The following is a 22803-nucleotide window of genomic DNA, read 5'->3' as shown; positions in this document are numbered from 1 at the left end:
ATAGATTAGAAAATAAAGAAAAAGGTTGATGTGAAAGAGAAACAAATGCTTGTGTCTTCACATTAGAGTTAGAATTCTGGATGTAAGCCGCTCATTGTGAAACAGCCGTAGGAAAGAAACTGTTTCTGTGGTGGCTCAAATTGGCAAATAGCATCAGGAAACATCATTCTGAAGGAAATAGTTTTGGTAGAGTCTATGGGGTTTGCAAAGATGTTAGATGCCTTTTTCCTGACCCCAGACTTTTAGTGCTAGATGGAAGATGTCACTAAGGCGCTCCACAGCCAGTTTTATGTTGTGTACTACTGAGACACCGTAAACCATCTGTTTCAGCCACACTTTAAACTTTAGTTTAATTTTAAATCTAATTGTTGTCGTAAGACCTTAACGTGACAAAAATTGTTTAGGAGTTTTACAAATTTATTTTCATGTCAAATAAGCTCCGCCCAATCTGTAATGTTGCATCAGAATATCCCGGAAATGTCATCACCCGGTTTTCCTGCTGCACACAGTTCACTTCATATAGCACAACTTAGCTCTGAATGTGGGCTCGTTCTTGATTTGTTATGGCTGAGCAGACTTTGGTAGAGGAAATGAATGAATTGCAAGTGGACGGCAGCATAAAGGTGATCATTTTATTTTTATATCGGGATAAATATACTGTTGAAAGCCAACTAGAAGCTAGCCTAGCGTGTGGTAAGATGCATGCTGTCATTTAGCTCTTTGCAATGTGGCGCTAACGCTTCGGCTAGCTGACTTGTAAGTGAATTCTTTGTGATAATGTCATTGGAATAATGTCTGGAAGATAATGTCTTCTACTAACTTTTTAACAAACGTTTAGTTTGTGTTTAAATGTTTCATGGTGAGTTGCTAGAAGTAACTTTCAGGTACTCGTGGGTCGTCTGTTTGCATGGGTTCGTAAAACAGGCAAACTCTGTTAAAAATGTGAATAATTGTTTATTTCACTGTCATTTGAAACATTATTTAGTGTGTAATAAATTTTCAACGTTTTGTGGAGATTGTTCTGGGTATATTCACAGTATAAATCGGTTTGCATCCAATACCTAAATGTTTATTTCATTTAACAAAGGTTTCATTATAGACTGATACGCGTCAAGGATTTGGTGACCTGTGGATAACAAACAACCGAGTATTATTGTGTTCTGTAATTAATTTGACACTTTTTTGTTTGATTTCCATGTGGTTGTCAATAACTAACAAAAGATATAATTTGTTACGAGATTAACATTGCATCTGTCTATGGCCTCGATATGCATTTTAAATATAGATAGAAAAACAGAATAGATATTGTCCCAGTTGTGACCACATGTCATTATTATCACTTTCATCCTTGTGGTATTTGGACAGGAGTCAAGTACAGCCAGTAAGAATGGAGGGAAGAAAAACATCAAAAATGTTTCTGGGGACTCCGAAGGCAAAACTGAGGTGAGTTAAACATCATATGGGTTTCTTGACCTGACGGCATAAGACAATGTTGATTAACAAGTATTTATTTATTTGAAATACTCATTGTTTTAAGGTGACACTTAACATCACTGAGTCACTGATTTATTGAACCTGCTGAGGTTCAATGAATGACCACTAATCAATGTTACTCATCTCAAGAAGCGAAATTGACTTCTTGTTATAAACTGTATTTTATGAGCACTGTTATTGAAATGAAATACTGATTTCCATTATGCATAAGATAAGTTCTTTGTCGAAATCCTGTTTTCTGAGAGAGATTTTTGGGGGAATTATATTTGTTGGTGGATTACAGGTTGCAGGATGTGTGAGTAGGTTTTCTAGGCTGTGTAATATTTGTTTTTGAAAATCTCTAACTGTACAGTAGTGTGTTGTATATTCACCTGGATTATTCAACTTCTTTAAGTTATATGCCCAGCGTTGTGTGGAAAAACAGTTGATTTCTCTAATAAATTCATTTTGTCCTGAATGGTACTCTAACTTAGGTGATTGGCATTTTCACAGAGGAATTACAAACTGGGATCTGGTCATTCAGGTTAGAGAATTTTAAAACTGGGTGTAAACAGTTATGCTTAAAGTTGTCATCTTGTATCGGAATCTGCCTGGATGTTTAACTCCAGATCTGAACAGGATCTTGGCCTGGGTTTGCTTAAGATGATCTATCTGCAAAACAATCATTGCATACAAAACAGGTTGGACTAGACTGTAAAACGGGCTCCCAACATGGACAAGCTTCGATGGAAATAACTACCTGATAGAAAAGTGATTCATTTTAAGAAATCTAAAGTTCAGCATTTATTTGAATTTTTTGAAGTTTTTTGAAGTTACAAAATTTCTCCTGAGCACCTATCTGATTATCTTTTAGCTCAATCAGTAATTGTTTTGCTTTGGTTCTGGCTGTGCTAAAGAATATGGTATCCATAACCATCCCACACAACCACACATTTATTTATTTATTTATTTATTTTAATTTATCTTAAACCTATACATTCACAATTATTCTACAAAAACTTTCAGTTTAGATAAATGCAGTTGGAATAATTTAGAATGATTCTTAATTTTGCTTGTTTCAGGATTGGACACCATATACAGCATGTTTAAAACCAGTTTTGAAAATTAGTAGTAAATTATTTTAATGAATGGGTCTCAACTTTTGTTCAAATGCCATACATTATTTCACAAATGTGAAATAATAACTCACAAATGTACAACCTTACATTCCTCATGTACAACCATATGTGTGTCTACTAGACAAAACTACCTTCCTTGGCAAAGATCATACAATATTGTATTTTTTTTTACATAGGGCTTTATTGCGAAATGTATATAGGTAGAGATATATATATATATATATATATATATGACAAGTCAAAGATTTTCCACACTTAGCTTTTAAGTATTGACTATTTTTAATTTCTGTGATTGTTTTTATTTCTTTTTCCCTTTTTTTGTTGGTAAAATCCCTTAAAGCCTCATGTCTTATGTGGTGAGTCACCCAAACGATCACCAGTTTTTGTTTTGAAGGGAAGCAGGTCGGCTGTTCCGTTTAACCTAGTGCATATATTAAACACTGCTAGCCTATTAACTGTTGCCAGTCCTTGTATTTACAGCCTGCGTTTCCCCCACAGTTGTCACCACCGCCCCAGTACATCGACGAGCGTCTCACTTTGTATGCAAAGCTGAAAGCCGAGCACGACGCTCTGATTGCAGAGAGAGCTGCGACGGATAGCAAGCCTATCAAGGTGACCCTGCCTGATGGGAAGGTGGTGGAGGCGGAGTCCTGGAAGACCACACCGTACCAAGTGGCCTGTGGAATCAGGTCAGCGTAATGATGGCTCTGCTGTAATGATAGTGGTATTACAGTTAATTGGAATGAAGCAAATAAAAAAGGGGGCTGCCAAAATTTGATTGCCTAAAGCTGAACTGTGATGTGTTATTTAACATGTGATTATTGTTGCTCTCCTTTAAGTAATCCACATCACTTGTATTATTAAAAACAGAAGTTGCCACCAGCCAGTCTTGTGGTTGTTTTATTAATAAGTTATTTAAATCACCTGGCCACAAGAAAGTAAAAAAAAAAAAAAACTAGATAAAAAAATGTTGTGTGTTTGGTATTCTTTGGTTATCTTAATCAATGATTCGATATAGAGTATATTTCTAGATATCAAAAAATCTCCACAAACCAAACATTGTGTCTCTGATGTATTTATATACGGTACACTTTAAAATTCAGTATTTTTATAGGAAATTAAGAAGCACACAATGGACTCTAAGGGAAAGCTTGTTTTCTCTAGCTGCTTGTTAATATACCCCAAAATATAGCTTTGTAAAACAAAAGCTCACCAACTTGACAATATCATTTATAATGCTTATGTTGCATATATTATTGCATAAATTGTTTCTAAGTATAATTTTGTGTATTAAAAAATCCATGGTTTAATTACTTTAATTGCTTGCAGTAGATATTTCTAAGTAGAAAATGTAATTAGTAACACCCTGTGACCAAAGGGAGCTGGAGCTTTCATTTTTTACCTGCCATTATCAGCAGAGTTTAAAAGGGATTTCTATAGGAGCCATTCCCCAGTTGATATGTTCCTGTTCTTTACTTTGATGTGGAATATTTTATGTTTTACGGTGCAGCCAAGGCCTTGCTGACAACACAGTGATTGCCAAAGTAAACAACAGTGTGTGGGACCTTGACAGACCTTTGGAGGGTGACTGCAGCCTTCAGTTGCTCAAGTTTGATGATGATGAAGCTCAAGCTGTAAGTTTAAATCTTCCATGGTCCTGTTTTTGGAGAACTTGTAGAAACTGATGCTTATCAAATTTCTGCATATGGTTATGAGTACAACAAACCCATCAGTTTTCTTGATTCTGTCTGAACCAGAATTATTTATGTGGGAGTAATTTGGACATATTTACAGTCTTATTTGTTGGTATCTTCTAAACTCTTTTTTCTTGTACATGTAGTAAGACTTCTGGCAATTATTTTGCTAGATGTATCTAAGGATAAAATCATAGTTGTAACAATAAGTAACTATTTTAATATTTTTCAAATGAATTACTTTGCTAATGATTCAATTTTAACAGCATCCATTAATGTCAAACAAAACTGTTTGATCAGTGATTTCCCCTAAAATTGCATAATGGTGCAACAATGCAGATCATTGTTGAAAAATATTTGTATTGTAATTATTGGCAAGAAGTTGTGCTCTTTCAGAGTTTTAATAATCCAAAATGTCTTTACTGCAATCTTAATAAGCACCAGAATAACATTGTTCAAACATGAAGTTTGGCAATCCAGTCAGATTAATGACATCATTCAAAAGCTACTTTTAAAACCTTAGGAATTTTTTTCCTACAATAAACATCTTGCTGTTTTGTAAAACATATTTTATAATGTTGAGAAATTAAATTTGAAAAATACACATTCTTTATCACATCATTTTGATTTGCCTTCATATGTTCATCAGTAATATAAGAAATATATATTTTTTGCATTTAGTATTTAACTGGCTGACATTTTATGATGACATTTTAGGTTTACTGGCATTCCAGTGCCCACATCCTTGGAGAAGCCATGGAGCGTGTGTACGGAGGCTGCCTCTGCTACGGACCTCCGATTGAGAACGGCTTCTACTACGACATGTTTCTGGATAACAATGAGTGAGTTGCTCAGGTTTTGGGTTCAATTTTGTCAAGTAGTTTTGGTCTTAGTGAGAGTCTTTTGGGTGTAACGTGTGTCTAGCCGGTTCGATGAGATTGGTGACTAACATACCTCAGAATACAGGTAGTTTGTTGAATGGTTCAGGTAGTTGAGCCGGATTTTCTTGGGTGTGTTTCAGTTTAGCTTTAATGTGTTAACAGTTTACTGGTGAATAATCTTTTCATTGACTTTATTTTATTTATTCATTTATTTATTTATTTTTTGTTACAACTGCTTTTCTTCCTGCTTCAATGATGTTTTCCAAATAATTCTGCAACCCGCATAATGAAGTCAGTTTATGCTAATGGTCCTACTGGAGACAGTTGGTCTAAGGATATTTTGACATTGCTGAAGGGCTAAAGCCAAGGACCTGTAGTGTTTGTTTTTGCTTTGTCTAAGTTATGACTTTGTTGGTGGAGACATTGACCTTCTTATAGAGTCTGGGGCTTTTAGCTTACAAACTGGTTATATTTTCCAATATTATTCCTTTTTAAACAAAACAATTAATTATTATCTAATTATTATTTATATATTTAAAGCCAGTGCAGTCTAGAAATGTGTGCTATAAACTTAAAAATGGTATAAAAATTAGGACATTTGAAAAGTTGTGCATGGAAATACTCATAAAGTTAATTAGATTTTACTGGATTACATGGTAGATTACATTTAATTAGGAAAACTAAGTAGAATATAACGTTTCTTTGTTTATAATAATATTGTTTTTTAACAGGGGTGTATCAAGTAATGACTTTCCCTGTCTGGAGAGCCTTTGCAAGAAAATCATCAAGGAGAAGCAGCCGTTTGAAAGGCTGGAGATAAAGAAAGAAACTCTTTTGGACATGTTTAAGGTAAGGCAATAGATACACATGTAAATACAAAAAAAATTCTGAATAATTATTAACCCTATAATGTTCTTTTAAAGTACAACAAGTTTAAGTGCCGCATTCTGAACGAGAAAGTCACCACTCCCACCACCACCGTTTACAGGTGAGTCCAAAGCTGGATGATGTAAATATTCTTTTTTTTTTCAGATTTTTTGCAAATTTGTTTTGCAAACGCATGAATTTTGTTAGCCAAATTTTAATTGTTGTAAACATTTTTTTGCACCAGAACTTAACATACACATTGTTGACCTACATGACCTAAACCAGTGATATCTGCCATCTGAATTGGGAATATTGGGTTCTGTAGATTAGACAAGAAATCTTCATGGGTTTCCCATGTAATATATACAGTACTTTATATCTGATACTTAGACATTTTTATACGTGCAATTTATTTATTTTAAAGAAAAAAAATATGTTCATATGTATTTTTTTTAACAAATATCTTGTCATTTCAGATGTGGTCCACTAATTGATTTGTGCCGGGGTCCTCATGTGAGACACACTGGAAAGATCAAAGCCCTTAAAATCCACAAGGTTAGTCTACTTTTTTTTATTTATTTTTTTTAAAGAAGAATAAAAAACTATGTGTGCCTCTATTTGTTGCTACCAACTATATTTAGTTTGTTCCAACTGCTGGAACAGAACCACTCATGGGATTTGGTGGACTCTGGAGAACGGTGAAGTTTTATATCCTCTCCCTGTTTTTTTTGTTGTGCTAGAATTCTTCTACCTACTGGGAGGGAAAAGCAGACATGGAAACCCTCCAGAGGATCTACGGTATCTCCTTTCCTGACCCCAAAATGCTGAAAGAGTGGGAGAAGTTTCAGGAGGAAGCCAAGAACAGAGATCACCGCAAACTGGGCCGGGTAGGAGCTGAAATACAAAAGCAGTTTTGGCTAGAAAGAGAGTAAAATCATTGTGTATTCTGAAGGGTTGAATATGTTAAAAATGGTTATTTATGGGTCTACTGCTATTCAGTCTACTTGAATATCGTTTTTTAACAAAATAATTTATTTGACTGGGCAAACCTTCTTTAAAAATGACTGTGAAATTGTTTATTATAATCCAATTTTCCTGGTTGTATTTGTGAATGCTTAAAAAATAGTGTTGATTATGCTGTTGCTGGTAGTACAACTGATTTCATATTTTTTATTTATGTATCAGACTATGAATTGCTAAATTTATGATGTAACTTTTCCGATGAAACAATGTTGATGCTAGAAGAAATAAAGGAGTTATATTTAGATCTGTTAAGCAATTGTAGCTACAGGGCGTGTGTTCTTATGTCTGTCTGCTCCATGTAATCATGCTTATGGAAAAACAAGTCAAACAGGAACACAAATGCAGACCAGGATTGGTATATAATGAGGTGTTGCATTATGTGAAAGAAAAACTAGTTTGACCTTGGTATTGCCCATTTAAATTTCCCATCACTTTAACAGACCTTTTCTTTTTTTTTAATTCAGGAGCAGGAACTGTTCTTCTTCCATGAACTGAGTCCAGGGAGCTGCTTCTTCCTGCCTAAAGGGGCCTTCATCTACAACGCACTGATTGAGTTCATCAGAGTGAGTTCGAGCCGACAGGCCCACAGTGTATAATTGCTTTGATCTCGCTCCAAGCTTTGAGAGGAAAAGTCCAAGGTTTGAGGCAGAAAGTTTAGTTTCGCAGGAAAATCTGAAGAGAATGAAATGATCAGAGTAAGCTCCACTTGTTCTTTACAAAAGTAGAAAATGCAGAAGTACAGTAGGATTCAATATTTAACACACACATTATTTTCTCTATTTTCTGCCTTATTTATATTGCATACACATGCTTTGATAATAAACATGCAGTTTACAAAGCTGTTCTTTTAGAACAACGTAAAAAGCAACATAAAAAAATATGTAACTTAAGACATTCTTTTTTGTCATAGATGGCTAATTAATAAATTTTGATTTCTCTAAATAATTGATACGTTAGGATATGGCAAGTGTTTTTTTCCATGCTAATATATTTTTCTCTTTTAATTGTGCAGCTGATCACATAAATATGCATCTTCACAAATTACATTATTAAACTTGGTTCAGAAATAGACTTGTATATTATGCTGGTTAATTAAACACAAAATGCTATATTTCATTTTCACAGTGAACCAACATGAACTGATGGCATCCTAAATTGTCACAGGCTGTAGAAACTTAACACTTATTTTCATCCTCTTCACTTTTCTTTCAGACTCTGGGACCTGTAATTCAAAATTCACTTTAATTTCAAAAAGAGACTTTTAACAGCTAAACAGCCTTTCAGTCCTTTTTGTCTTAGCTCAAGAGTAAAACTCTCCAAATATTGTATTTGTGCAGAGTTACTCAACACAGGAACGTAGTGCAGCCTTGATATGTTGTGTGTTTACTCGTGGAGCTCTGTGTTCAACTGGAGTCCATACCGTGTAAATGTCCCCAAAACTCATGAATAGGCTTTGCTTCTCAATCAAGGCAGTGGTTATCTCAGTCACTTGTACACCTTTTTTCAACCCAACCACACATTTGTTTCCCACTCAAGATTCAATGAATGTGCATCAATACTTTTTCAGCAATTAGTGGCTGCCACTGTCTGCTGGAAAACTGTCAAACGGATTATGTCGAGTGTAACTTTTCTGTTCGAAAATACATTTGTTATTACTCTTAGTGTTAAAATACACAAGTTGAAATCAGAAATAAACACAATGGTGCATTGCTGGAGTATAATATTTTTCAGGTAATACAGATATTATAGCAAAAGTTATGCTATTCAAAAACAGAAATAAATGAAATAACCAAAAACAGCTTCACTTAAAGTTGTACGGGTAATACATAAAAAAAGTTATATACATGTATACTTTTTAATTTCATGAATTTTCTTGAACAGGTTTAATTATTTCTACCTCTCTGGAAATTGATTAGCCTGCTAATTAGTCTAATGTTGGATTCTTCAGAATTTTACATAAACACTCTTTAATTTGGTAGTGAAAAATTTTAAATGTCAGTTTTAAAACTCAGGACCATCTACTAGAACAGCTCCTGAAGACTTAATTCTTCAATATAAAGTCAGACATTTCTCCGCCATCCTTATCATCAACATGCAGTTTTACTTGAACTGTTTTACATTACCTTCTGTTCAGATAACAAGCACAGTTGTAAAATCCTCAAATTAAACATTTTGCTTTTTCCTATTGTTCATTTCAAACTTCCTGTTTCAGTCCAAATATAATTCCTGCTTTTCACTTTGTTAGACAACTGCAAATCAAACTAAAGTTTGTAAGTCAGATACCCTTGCCAGAAGTGAACTAACCCTTTGTAAAATAAATCAAAACATGTAAATCAGATTCATTTGATGGCATTGAAGAAAAGTTATTTCTCTATATCGTAAAGGGTGAGAAATTGCTTTTCAAATCTTGATTCTCAGAGTGTGCACTCACTAAGAAAAAAACACTTTAAGCAATTTCACCTTAATGTAACAAAATGGATTTCTGACAGAGGCGACTTTGAGAAACAAAATTGGGTTTCATAAAGAAGCCCTGTCTGCACAAGCTTAAACTCCACCTCTGTCAAATATAGTAATCAGTCAGTCAAATACTTTAATGGTGAAAAAAATCCCATCAGTTGCCCAAGATTTTATTGTGAAAGCTCTTTCATGGCTAGATTTTGAAGTGTAACACCCAAGTAGACAAAGCAAGCCAAGATGTATTAACACAAGAATGAGATGCAATAATCAGTATAAATCCTCCCATGTGAATTTGGCAGATCAGATTTCAAGGAGTTAAGCAGTTTTAAAGCAACAAAAAAGCAATTGCACTTTTAATTTATTGTTTCTAATTTCCTTTATAAACAAAATTGAAGGTATAGTTCCTTCCACAATTATTTGCAACTCTGCTAAAACCTAAAGTAGTGTTATGATTAATTCAAGATGCCGCTCTTAGCTAGTGTTTTTCTAATGAGATGCTAGAAAAACTGTTTTTAAGCATTTAGTCAGAGTTTGACTAAATGCTGATACGATTGTAGATCTGTGCAGTTTTAGCCTAGTTTTAGCTCATTTATTGTAACCATTTCTTAATTTATATGATATGTCCTCTTGGCTCTCCCATCTTGAAAACGAAAGGCCAACTGCTGTGTTACCTCATAATTACACACCAGGGAAACAGGATGTCAATGATTACTGATTATAGATTTTGAGGTTCCTATCAAAAGAAAAGTCCAAATAAAGCAAAAAAGGCCTGTAGCATTTATTTTTTAGGAGTCACAAATATTGTGGAAGATGTTTTTTGTTTTATAAGAATGGTTTATACTTACACTAGGGCAATAAATATAATTTAATTAAGGATTGGATTTTCTAAAATGTTCCACCCTTATCTTTTGCATGTTATGAAATTTATTTAAATGTACTTATTTTAACTTTTTCCTGTAAAACTGGAGGTTTTTTTTATTTCACCTTTATTAGTACAGGTAAATCTCAGTGAGAGATGTCTTTTTTTCCACAGAAATTAGATTTTCTATAATGTTACTAATATAAAATACGAGTTGAGTTTATTGATTTTTTTTACACTATCTGTTATCAGATGTGGAAGGTGCTATTTGTTAGCAGAAGTCCTTCCCTGTGACAGAAGACTGTTCAGGACTTTATTTATAGTGCAGATTTTTTCTGCACTATCTGCACCTTTGAATGTCCTTCAAAGGCGCCATGTATCTTATAAGGAATACTTTGACTTGTCCTTCGCAGAGCGAATATAGGAAGAGGGGTTTCCAGGAAGTAGTGACTCCCAACATCTACAACAGCAAACTGTGGATGACTTCGGGCCACTGGCAGCACTACAGCGAGAACATGTTCTCTTTTGAGGCAGAGAAGGAGACCTTTGCACTCAAACCAATGAACTGCCCTGGGCACTGGTGAGACCTAGGCATTTTCTTACAAGAAATTGTATAATTTAGTCTGGCAGCCAGGGGAAAAATGAACATTAATGGTAAATGAAAACACCCTGTAAATGAGACAAATGATCTTGTTTTCCTCCTGCATGAAATGAAGTACCTTCATCATGCAAAATAGCTGTGATACAATGTTTAGCTCTGCATCTTATTGTGACAAACTGTCGCTGCAGCAGATTTTCAACCAGCATGTCTAAAATTGGAATGGCTTTAAGGCCTTGTAGTGTTTTCAGATGGAAAATGTCCCATTTCTGTTTCTTGCTGAATGCTGAGTTGCAGGATAAATAGAAGTAACAATTTGGATCTCTGTTTTAATATCTTTCATATGTTTATTTACTGCTCCAGTCTCTTATCGCTTCTTAGTAAATCACATCATCAAACAAAATAACTTTTACATTGTTTTATCAGTTGCATCAAATCTTGCATTTACTCTCAATGTTGTTTTGAATCAGTGTTTTTGTCGTAACTTTAGATTGAAGTCGCATTGTGTTTTCACACGTTTTTTTCCCCGTCTCTGTTTGGACCTAGCCTGATGTTTGATCACCGTCCTCGCTCCTGGAGAGAGCTTCCTCTCCGCATGGCCGACTTTGGCGTCCTGCACAGAAACGAGTTGTCTGGAGCCCTGACTGGTCTCACGCGAGTCCGCCGCTTCCAGCAGGACGACGCGCATATCTTCTGCTCAATAGACCAGGTCAGGACTCTCTTACAAAAACACTCATTTCTGGAGGAAGAAAAGCTGTTTGTGGCTAATAATTTGACAGAGTGACGTTACCTGAGGCGCTGTCTGCTGAGGTTAAAGAGTACAAGTTGGAAAATAAATGATGCTGTTCTGAAATAATTTTAAATTTCTACAGCTCATGTGTCGGGTTGTGCTGTGTTAATAATGAATGTGCAGCGTTTGGACAAGGAATATGAATTTATTCCTGGTTCTGCTGCTTCATATTTAACCTTGTTTTAATTGTCAGAAGTAAAACTGCGATGCCAGTGTGTTGCAGTTGTGTTAAGTGTTGTATTTTCATCACAACACTTCTGCATTTCAGATCTTATTTGCTTCTTGTGGGTAAAGATTTAGTTTTTAATTTGGTAAAACTACAACATGAGTCAGCTTTCCAGGGGAACACAATAAAAACGCTGGGTGTAAAAGCACACAGTGTTTGTTTGCAGGATGTCAAACTTTTAGTACAACACTTTCTGGCACAACAAACGTGTTATTAATGATGAATTGTTTGTCATATTCACATAGAAAAACTCCAAATTCTTCTGCTCCATGGTTAACAGTTTGGAAACAAGGTTATTGCCCCGAATCAATTCGAGTATCAATTAAAGAGACCAAAAGTTCAAAAAGTGAAGCAATTTTATTCATTAGCAGATTCATATATGAAGATGCGGCAATACACAGCCAGTTTGCTCGTGATTGTGTATTGTGAAAGAGGGCTGGAAAAGACACAAAGATCGTAAAGCCTTTAGGCCCAGGGTGCTCGATTTTAGGAAAATATGTGATAATATAGCAAGTCATTAAAAAGTGTACATGTGTTTCTGCTTTGGGTTCATTGCAAACAGACCCTAGATAATGAGTGGAAAAAAAATAAAATAAAATTTTTCCATCTAGGACACCAAATTTTATTGAAAATGGGAATTTTAGCCAACTTCTTTTTGCTTTGATACTGAGAAAAATGTAACTGTTGTATCTTAATGGCTTAACCGGTATACCTGATGTGCACCTATTAAAATGCACTGGACTTTGTATCGTAGATATATTACCGACAAAGACAGGATGAATCTATGCTTCCTACATAATTAGATAATAATTTAAATTTATGTAGTTTTTGGTATACAGTAACATTGTCATGTTTGTACTAAATTGGGGTCAAAACACAAAAACAGAGATAAAAGCTTAGTAACCATAAAAGACATGCAAGTAAAAAAGAATAAAGCTAAGAATATAAACATTAAACTGTTAACGCTTGTATAAACATAATGTTTTACTAAATTTATGTTTTCAAATATTAATGTTCTGTTATTGTGGACCCCAGATTGAAGAGGAGATTAAAGGCTGCCTAGACTTCCTACGTACAGTTTATGAAGTGTTTGGCTTCACTTTCAAACTCAACCTTTCTACAAGACCAGAGAAGTTTCTGGGAGAGCCAGAAATCTGGAACCAGGCAGAAAAGGTAATTTCTGTTCCTCTCAGTATATGAGAAAATATGAACACCCAGAAGGTGCTGTTAGAAAGTATTGGCTAGACAGAAGCAGAAGATCTATATTTTCTCTAAGCAGCCTTCAGTTCGGTGGAAGTAAATGCTTTTTCCTCTTCAGAGATAATATTCACACTTTGATGCTTTCACTTCCTGTTCTGTCCCAGCGAGTTGATTTACAGGAAAAGCAGCAATGTTTCAGTGATTATTTTTTCAACTTAAAGCCTCAGTTGGCTCAATTTGTATGTAAAGCAAACAACGAGATGAGTTAAATTGAGCAATAATGACTGTTTAGCCTTTAGATTACCACAATACAGACCCTTTCTTGGACTACTTGGAAATCTGGGAGAATTTTGTAGAGTTTGTGTTAAATGGCAGCTGATAAAACAAAAGACTTTTTCAGGTGCACCTGGGATTGAATGAAGGACATCAGATTGTTGGTTTTGTAAGGATTTACTGGCAGGCTTTAGATGGATGAAAAGGTGTTTGTTGGCAGGTACACTGCTGGAATTGAGTTTTAGTTTTTCTTTGTTTTTGTTTTTTTCACTTGACATACTAATTAGCACTGTTGTATGCACAATTTCCCTCTTGATTTCCATTACATAACTTATTTATACATCTATTTTTATTAGGGCTGAAGCTAAATTCATTATTTTAGTAATCAATTTGTGGCACATTCTGCAAATTTTTCATTTAACTACTTCATCTTTTTTGTGCAATGTTAAAAGGTGCAAATAAACCAATAAATTCATTTTTAATTAAAACATATTTTGCCTAAAATGTAATAACAACATTCCTTTAGAATTTGCTTGGCCATTTGTTGCAAAAGATTAATCTGCAGCTAAATAAATACTGCTGAGCTCTTTCTGCTTGACTTCACATCAGTGCAGTGTAGACCTGATCTGCTGACTCTCCTTTGGGTTAACTTATTAACTGGATAGCCAAAGGTGCTTAATAAGGAGATTTTCACTTCTTGCTCTGGATTTTTTTGCTACAGAATTTGATACAGAGAAAGCCATATATAAACCTGAGGAGTTCTGGGTAGAACATATTTACTGAGAAAAGTTCTTATTTTCAATCTTAAATGCAAAATTTATGTAATATGTGCTTTTTCCTACAGCTTTAGCTTAATTACTGTCCTGACTGTGTTCTTTCTTTTGAGTCACTGTACTTCAGTAAATGATTCATCGATTACAAAATTAATTGACGATCATTTAAGCAATTCTTAAGTTCCACATCCTCAAAATTATTGTCTTTTTGTATTTTTACTGTTGTTAATTTACTGTATTGCATTTTGTTTATATCTGCAACTAATATTTAAAGCTTTTATTGAGTTAGTTATCCATTTTAGCAACAGATAGTATTTTTTTCATTCAGTTTTCCTGGTATGAAAAGCATGATTGCAAGAAGTACTTTAATTATCCAATAATAATGTTTTATTGCAAACTTTTATATCTCAATATATATCAAAAAAGTACATTTTTTGTTAAGAAATGTAAACTCATGCATGTATTACTCGCATCATAATGTGTTTTAAGCTTTTATTATTGCTAGTTCTGATGAATAACAGAATAAATGCTCCAGTTGTAGCTCGGGTTCTTGTGAAAGCTCTAAGAGCACTTAGTTGCACACCTTGTAAATCTTTGCATGCTTGAATTGGCTTTAGTTTACAATCCTCTTAAGGCTGTGGTTATCCTCACTACTTGTTCACCTTTTTCTACTGCATGTTTATCTTCCATTCAACTTTTCATTAATATGCTTTCATACAGCGCTGTGTAAGCGGACTCTTTTGAGCTTTTGCAGCTTGTTCTCATAATTTACAGCATCAGTAACGGTCTGATGGACAACTGTCCAGTCAGCAGTCTTTCTTAATATAGCTTTGGCCATAGCATAGTATTTCTGCATAAAAAAATTTTTTTATTGGTTTGCCATAATATAAAAATGTGTCCAAATTGTGTTCTTATTTGTACCTGTAAGACACAACAGGTAGAGGTTAAAGGTCATGGTACATGGATAAGGTCTTATGTTATGATTTTCTTCCTGTTTTGCTATTTGTTTTACTTTAATTTGTCTGAGATTTATGGTGTTTCAAGCTACTATATATGTTTTTTTCTTTTTAATCTATTACATTTTTCTATAGGAACAACTGGACTTTATTGCTTGTTTAATGTATGCAGTGAAACAGATGGAAAATAACATAAACCAAAAAGACAGATAAAATGGGCAGAAGGAGAGGCAGAAAGCTCTGTACTTTCTCCTCCTCATTTTATTGCTCAGTAGCAACCATGACATAACATGGAGGCATTAGCAATTCTCAGCTCAGTGATTTGTCCCAGATGAACTTTCTTGCTGTGCTTAGCAACACTGTTTACCTGGATATTGCTCAACCATGAATGTTGTTGTAAAGCAATATTAATCATTTTTGTTTTCGCAGCAACTGGAAAACAGCTTAAATGAGTTTGGGGAGAAATGGGTCCTGAACCCGGGTGATGGAGCTTTTTACGGACCCAAGGTGAGCGGCTCACTGAAGCATTGATTTGGTTCAGCTGTAAATCAGCCGGAGAGAGAGCCGCTGATCACATGTGTTTTTTATGTCTGCAGATTGACATTCAGATCAAGGATGCCATCGGTCGATACCACCAGTGTGCCACTATACAGCTTGATTTCCAGCTCCCCATACGCTTTAATCTCTCCTTTGTCGGGTAACAGTTCTGCTGCTTTTCATTAATCTTAAATATTGTTCAAGATTTTTCTTTTTTTTTACTAGTTGGATGAAGTCTTAACTTCTCTTATTGCCTTCATGTGATTTATATCTTGCGTGTCTTTATTTCAATTGCATTTTTTCAGTTTTGTTTAAATTGTTTTGCAGTAATGATGGTGATGACCACAAAAGACCAGTGATCATCCACAGAGCTATTCTGGGATCAGTGGAGAGAATGATCGCCATTCTGACTGAGAACTACGGAGGCAAATGGTTCGTGAACAATCCTATTTCATTTGATTAATCAAAAAGAAGGACAAACCCTAATAGACAGAGACATGTTTGTTTTTATTTAAGTTGGTTTGAGTGATGACAATCCATGAATAATTTTAAAAAACAGAAATGTATCCTGAACCTTTTTACAGTCTGTGTTTGTCCTGCTGCTGCCCCACAAGTCCAATAAATACAGAAATGTTCTGTTCTTCTTCAGGCCACTGTGGCTTTCTCCCGATCAAGTGATGGTTATACCTGTGGGACCAACCTGTGAAGAATATGCTGAAAAAGTAAGCACTCACCTCTGCTATGTTAATACAGTGTCACATTTCAAGGGCAGCGAGTTACCCTGAGGTTATCAAGTATTTAAATTTACCTCCAAGCTGAAGCTATTTGTCTTTTGTCTTATCCCTGGTGTGCATCTTGTTTTTGGCTGGGATTCTGTGCCGTACCAGAATCACAGAACTGTCTGGGAGTCTCACTGTTTGCTTCAGCGCTTATTACAGTTACAGCAGCTTTTTTCTCCTAACTTTAAAGTACTGAATTTTATTAGGCTGTATAAAAACGCTTCTCATTTTTGTTCATTGGAACATTTTAGGAAGGATTGATGGATTCAAAACAATGGATACAAAAAATAATAAAGGAAGGGAGGTAGGATAGATTGATTGATTGATTCGTAAAGAAGAATTTAAAAATCTATGAGGGGAAGTCAAGTTAAAAAGGGAGGAAGAAGGCATCATTGGATTGAGGCATAAAAGACAGGAATAAGTCGAGGGAGGGACTGTTTGGAAAACCAAAGGACGGAACAAATATTGGAATTAGGAATTATTAAAAATAAGTATTGGTTTGAAAAAGGAAGGGAAAAGGAATGGCTAATTTGGGCAAAAAAGGAGGGAAGAATTAATTGTAAGAAGAAAAATGTGATTGGAGGAACGAAGAAATGGAGGGTTGATTGAGAGAGGGTTTACTAAAAGAAAGCCGGATGGATGAACGATTGATTAAGAATTGATTAGAAACACTGGTTGTTGGAAAGAAGGAAGAGATTGATTGATTGGAAAAGGGGAGAAACGGAAGGTTGATTGGAGGGAGTATTTACTTAAAGGAAATGTTGATGGATGGAAGATTTATTTAAGGCAAAGGTTGATTTCAAGAAGGAAGGCAAGATCAGAAGGAAAAATTGATTTTAGGGAGGAAAGGTTGAGTGGTGGCAGGATTTATTAAATGAATGGTTGAGGAAAGAAGAATGGAGGAAAACATCACACATTAATGGAATTAAAGGTCTGATTGGTTCTTCATGTCATGCTGATTTGAGCAGTTTTGTGGGGTTGGAACAAAAATATTTGGGACTTTGACAAATTCTTAGTCCATCTATGATACTAAATAACTCAGAGAAAAATGTCATGAAATAAACTCCTATAATGCTTATTCATGATTTATTCAGGAGATTTCAGCTTCAAACGTGCTTCATAAGGATATATTTGAGCTATTATTTTCTTGGAAATATAGTCCCTTGCTTTTAGCATAGAAACATTTCCTGCTGAGTGACAGCATTTTAGCTAGGATGTTTTTCCTCACAGAAAGATAAGTGGGATTTTTTTTGCACAGTTTGCCATAAACCTACTCTGTATTTTACATATGAATTCTGCAGCAGCAGTCAACAAAATAGATTTGTGCACAAAGTTTTGGATCCATGTCAGTCAATTGGAATAAAAGCCATAATAAGAATTTTGAGCTTTTCTTACTTAAAAAAGAAACATATTTCTGTTCTTTTCATCTCAGCTGTATTTCAGACCCTTACATTAGAACTTTAGTATGAATGGCATATTTTATTTCTGCTAGGAGGGCAACTTTTTGCTTTTTCACCACTTTTCTGCACAAAAGTTCCTATTTTATTTTGTATTCATATTAGAAATTATTCTATTTTTTAGTTGTCTCAAGTGAATATTTTGGGGGGAATTTTGTAACCACAACCACCAAATTGTAATTTTTGACACCATGTTGAAGTAATGAACATGTGATACTTAAAACAAGCTTTGTCTTTCTTTGATTTACTCTGCAGGTCAAGCAGGAATTCCACAAAAGTGGCTTCATGGCAGATGTGGATCTGGATCCCAGCTGCACTCTAAACAAAAAGATCCGAAATGCGCAGTTGGCACAGTACAACTTCATCCTGGGTCAGTGGCAACAAGCATTTATTCCTCTTTTATCGGTTCCTGTTCTTATCTTTCCCGTTGTCCGCCCAGATATTGATTTTCTTTTTTCTTGTTTTTATTTTCTCGTATTTGCATTCTGCCTTGTCGGACAAAGTGGTGGGAGAGAAGGAGAAGGCTAGCAACACTGTGAACGTGCGCACCCGAGACAACAAAGTCCACGGCGAGTGCAGTGTGGAGGAGTGCATCAAACGCCTCACGGAGCTGAAGGCCTCCAGGAGTAGAAACGCAGAGGAAGAGTTCTGAGCTCAAACAACTTCTCTCCACAAAACCTCAATTAAATTCAGATGCTGTGTTTATGATCAACTTTTTAAGAGGGGGATGGGGAATAAATGCCTGCAAATGTCTTTATTTTTGTCAGAAACCAGGTTTTCCTGTACCGATGCAAAGATATACGTTTTTCTGTTGTCTTCCATTTCCTTTCTCTGGTTATCACGATACTGCTCAAACAAACGTTATGAAGTGTAATAGTCTTTCTCTTTGTTTCGAATGTAATATGGTGAGGTCCTTGAACAGCTCAGCAGAACAAGTCCGTAAATGAATAAACTGTTTCCTTAAACATTCTTCTCCAGTTTCCATATTACAAGCTTATCGAAGCAAAGGGGAAATGCGTTTTTTTTTAAATGTCCTTCCTCTATCTTGTTGTTGCTCATCATTTCTTCAGGGAATTGTACATGAAATCCAATTTTGATAAACAGTTTATTCTTGATGATTCTGTGCTGCTTTTTGAGACATGATATAAGGAGGGTCTGAGTTAAAGAGTGATCTTTAAAACTTGGGTCTACTTGATATTTTGCACAAAGCTGGAAAATGTGCTTTTGTCAGAAGAAAACCCAGAATCTTAAACTTAAAATCGACCTCTTAACGATTGCAGTAACACCTGACCTTGAATTGGCGGATAAGCCGAGGCTTACTCAGCCTCATGTTGACATCTTTTATTTCTTTTGGTTGAGGCTTCAGAGTTGAGAGGTTGTTTTTTTGTAAAGCTACCAAAAGAAACTAGCCCAATGCAGACTAACAATACAGCAAAAAAAAATGAAAAAAGCTTTGTTTTAAGAAGAAGCGTTCTGGTAAGCTCCAGCATTTTTCTTGTTAAAAATCCTAAAGATTTTGGTGAAAATTTGCTTTAGGGTCTTGACTGATTTCATTTTACACAGGAGATGGTTGTATGCAGAATTATATGAAGTCAGCTTCTCTAGCAAGGACTTTTTGTGTCTTACCCTCCTTGTGTCTGCAGAATAACTGCAGTTGTGGTTTGCTCTACATTTCTGCTTTATAAACCTGTTTTCATTGATATTATGTAATGTTCTGACAATTAGGAGAAACTTAACTGTTCTCTAAGCAACAAAATGAGTCCATCTTCCATTATAGCACAGTGTTCACAATTACATAGGCATAAAAATGCAGATTAGATCACACAGTTTTGATTTAATTTATTACACCTAACTCATCAATCCAACCACTGGCTGCTACTGTAGATGTAGGATTGTTTAGACAGCTGAAAATTAACACTACACCTCAGCATACAGTAGTCACTGTATACTATACTAAAATCAACTAATTGGGTAACTTTTTATAAGTTACACAAATATTTGTGTTGTAGCCTATTGTTAGTTCATAAATTTTGAAGAGTCTTGTCTCTTTCTGCCCCCTTGCTTTGTGCGGAAGATAATTGTGTTTAAATAATGCAAGCATTTCTCATTATGAATGGCAAAGAGGCACAGAGCTTACAGCTGGAGCAAAATATGCTGCAGAAAGGGCAGCAAGCACCAAACTCTGAATGAGGGTCAACAAAAACAGTTACTCCAGCTGCTCTGCACGATGGACAAAATTATAATATGCCAAAGGTCATCAGTTTGTTTATCTGATTTATTCTGCTTAGCACCAAATTGAAAAAAAAAATGTTTTAGTTTCTTGTAGAGAGACACAAACTGAATTATTAGATAACCTTTGTCCTTTTGTTGGTATGTGAGTGTTTTAGTGTTTAAAATTTCTATAACTGAGTCAGATTTTTTTTATACTGTATAGATTTTTAGAAAACAACTATCAATATTTGTCCTTATTTTTTACATATTCGTCTTACTTATTCTTAATAATAATAAAAAATGCTTTTTTATTATTAATTTTACAGTGTTAAAAGTAGAAATGGAAAACAGATTGAACAAGATTTAAACATCTGTCAGAAAGTAACTGTGTGGTTTACCAAATGCGGCCACAAGGGGGAACAGCTGAAACAGGATCCTCTGTGTGGGGATAGAGGGAATTGTGTTCTTGTCAGTGGAGTGTGGGAGAGAAAAACATTTTGATAAGGGGTTAATGAAAAAGTCAGTGGAGTAGGGGAGTGTCAACAGCCGGAGCGAGACAGCTAGAACTCTCTGGGGACTCGGCTGTTCTGTGGAGCCCAGCGTCTCTCCGTGAATCCCAGCTCTCTCTTGTTCCGTTGGATTTCTCCTGCACGCCTGACTGACTGATCCGACCACATAGGGTCACAATGCTTCACTGAGCTGAGCAAACTTCTCTGCTCCAATGCAACATGTGTTTGAAGGAAGCAATTGACTTGTTTCACTTCTTTTTAATCATTGCTGTTTTGTGTATTTTTTAAAGTTGCAAGCTGTTTCCCAGCCACAAAAAATATTAGAATGTAATATCCCTCTGAATTTCTTGATGTAAGGAGTAGAAATCCTGCAAGGTTTAAGTATTATTCCCAATTATGTCCCTAAGTGTCTAAAAAATTTAGATTTGTGGCAATCCTTGGTCAACTATGCCTAGGTTTTTTTTAATTTTTTTTTAAAATCATGCCTCAGCTCATGACATTCTGTAACAAAAAGGCCTTCCCGTATGAATAACCTCATCTCCTGGATGTTTTTTTCTTATTTTTTATTTTTATGTGACCTATGTAGTTTGAAATAGTTATTAGCATTCCTGGTCTCTAATTTTATTTAGGGATTTTGGAATAACATGGGCTTGAATACATATGAATGCCACACTTTTCAGATTTCTTGCATTTCACAGTTTGCACTACAGACTCATCTAATAGATTAGGGTGTTATTAAATTTGTCAATTTGTTTCAGTCATTTATTTCAGTTAGTGAAACACATTACACACAGATGGATGTTAGAGAGACTTCACTTCTGTTAAATATGATTCTTTTTCTATTATAGGTCATGAAAGCATGAAATGAAATTTAAAATTAGAATATGATGTTAGACTAATAAAAAGAAGTATGTTTAAAAACATAAATGTTTGCATAGTGAAAAGTATGTCTATACTTGCTGAAAGATTATTTTCAAAATCTGACAAATGAGACTCATACAGATATATATTCTAATTTACTGAATTTGACTGTATGCTGTCTATCACCTAAAATCACAATAAAACACAGAAATTTGGGACTTTAGTGAAATAAAATATGAAAATGTTCAAACAGTTTGAATATCTTTGCAAGAATATTATATGTGATTGTATGAAAAGAGGTTTTGTTAAGGAAATTGAAATAATGTTGTAAAAGTGACTTTTTAGACAAGGTTTATGGCTTTTATATAAAGTGACTCTTAAATTAATCTTCTATTGTTTAATTTTGTTTGTTATTTATAGAGCCAGCAGTCTAATTTCATTTGCCATCTGTTTTGAGCCTCTTAAACTGTCCTACTGCTGACATATATTGGCAAGAAATAAGAAATCTAATTTCTGAACAAGAATATAAATGAACGCCCTTTCCTTAAACGCAAGACTGCTCTCATAAACCACATCACCACTTCTTTTCCTATCTCTGCTTTTACAAGATGTTAGCCTTTGTCATTGTATTTGTTTTCTGTCATCTCCATGACAACTGTCAGCAGCCACAGCAGTCATATCCTCAGCCTGTATGATCTATGTGAAGGGTTTTTTTTTTTCTTCTCCTTTGCTGGTTTTTTTCCTCCAGAGTGACAGCTGAAAGCCAAAAAGCCTTCCCTCCGTGACACAGGGTGTAGGCTGCTACCTACACGCTGCCTTTTCATCCTGGAGCAGTGTTGCTTCTGGGCCAAACAAATGCATACTTAACTTGTTACCAACCGTCCTTAGATCCAACACACCTCTGACTGTGGAAAAAAAAAAGAACGCCTATCATCCTAGGACACACTTACACACCCTCCTCCTGCACCATAACCCCTGTCCATAAATGCAACAAAACCCCAAATTATGGTCAGCCGCTCATGAAGTTAGTTTTGCTTGGGAAAACCAACGCTGCCAGCTTCAATATCATAATGTCACCAAATTATATGGTTCTAATTAGGAACTGTTTGATCACACTTTCTGGCAGCTGGAACGCTAGCGTGTGACCCAAGTGGACTATTTTTTCTCATCTCAAAAATATGACCCCTGTTTCTGACCCAGCATAAATTAAGCAAACCACTTTACACCACGGAGAGGCCTT

At 35.1% G+C, this 22803-nt stretch overlaps 1 protein-coding gene across 1 annotated transcript; it reads left to right on the top strand.

Annotated features, from left to right (window-relative positions):
- The first annotated feature begins 469 nt into the window (after positions 1-469).
- On the top strand, positions 470-19097 carry tars1 (threonyl-tRNA synthetase 1). The gene is made up of 19 exons (XM_028034381.1): positions 470-623; positions 1366-1443; positions 3111-3301; positions 4123-4246; positions 5024-5148; positions 5919-6036; positions 6111-6175; positions 6531-6609; positions 6795-6941; positions 7542-7640; positions 10807-10973; positions 11538-11700; positions 13043-13180; positions 15639-15716; positions 15806-15906; positions 16074-16178; positions 16396-16468; positions 18238-18352; positions 18486-19097. The coding sequence occupies exons 1-19, from the start codon at positions 564-566 to the stop codon at positions 18632-18634; spliced, it is 2175 nt and encodes a 724-aa protein (XP_027890182.1). The 5' UTR covers positions 470-563; the 3' UTR covers positions 18635-19097.
- Positions 19098-22803: the final 3706 nt, after the last annotated feature.

This window comes from Xiphophorus couchianus, chromosome 12 (assembly GCF_001444195.1).
Source record: "Xiphophorus couchianus chromosome 12, X_couchianus-1.0, whole genome shotgun sequence".
Lineage (NCBI taxonomy): Eukaryota > Metazoa > Chordata > Actinopteri > Cyprinodontiformes > Poeciliidae > Xiphophorus > Xiphophorus couchianus.
This window is presented reverse-complemented; position numbering and strand designations above follow the sequence as displayed.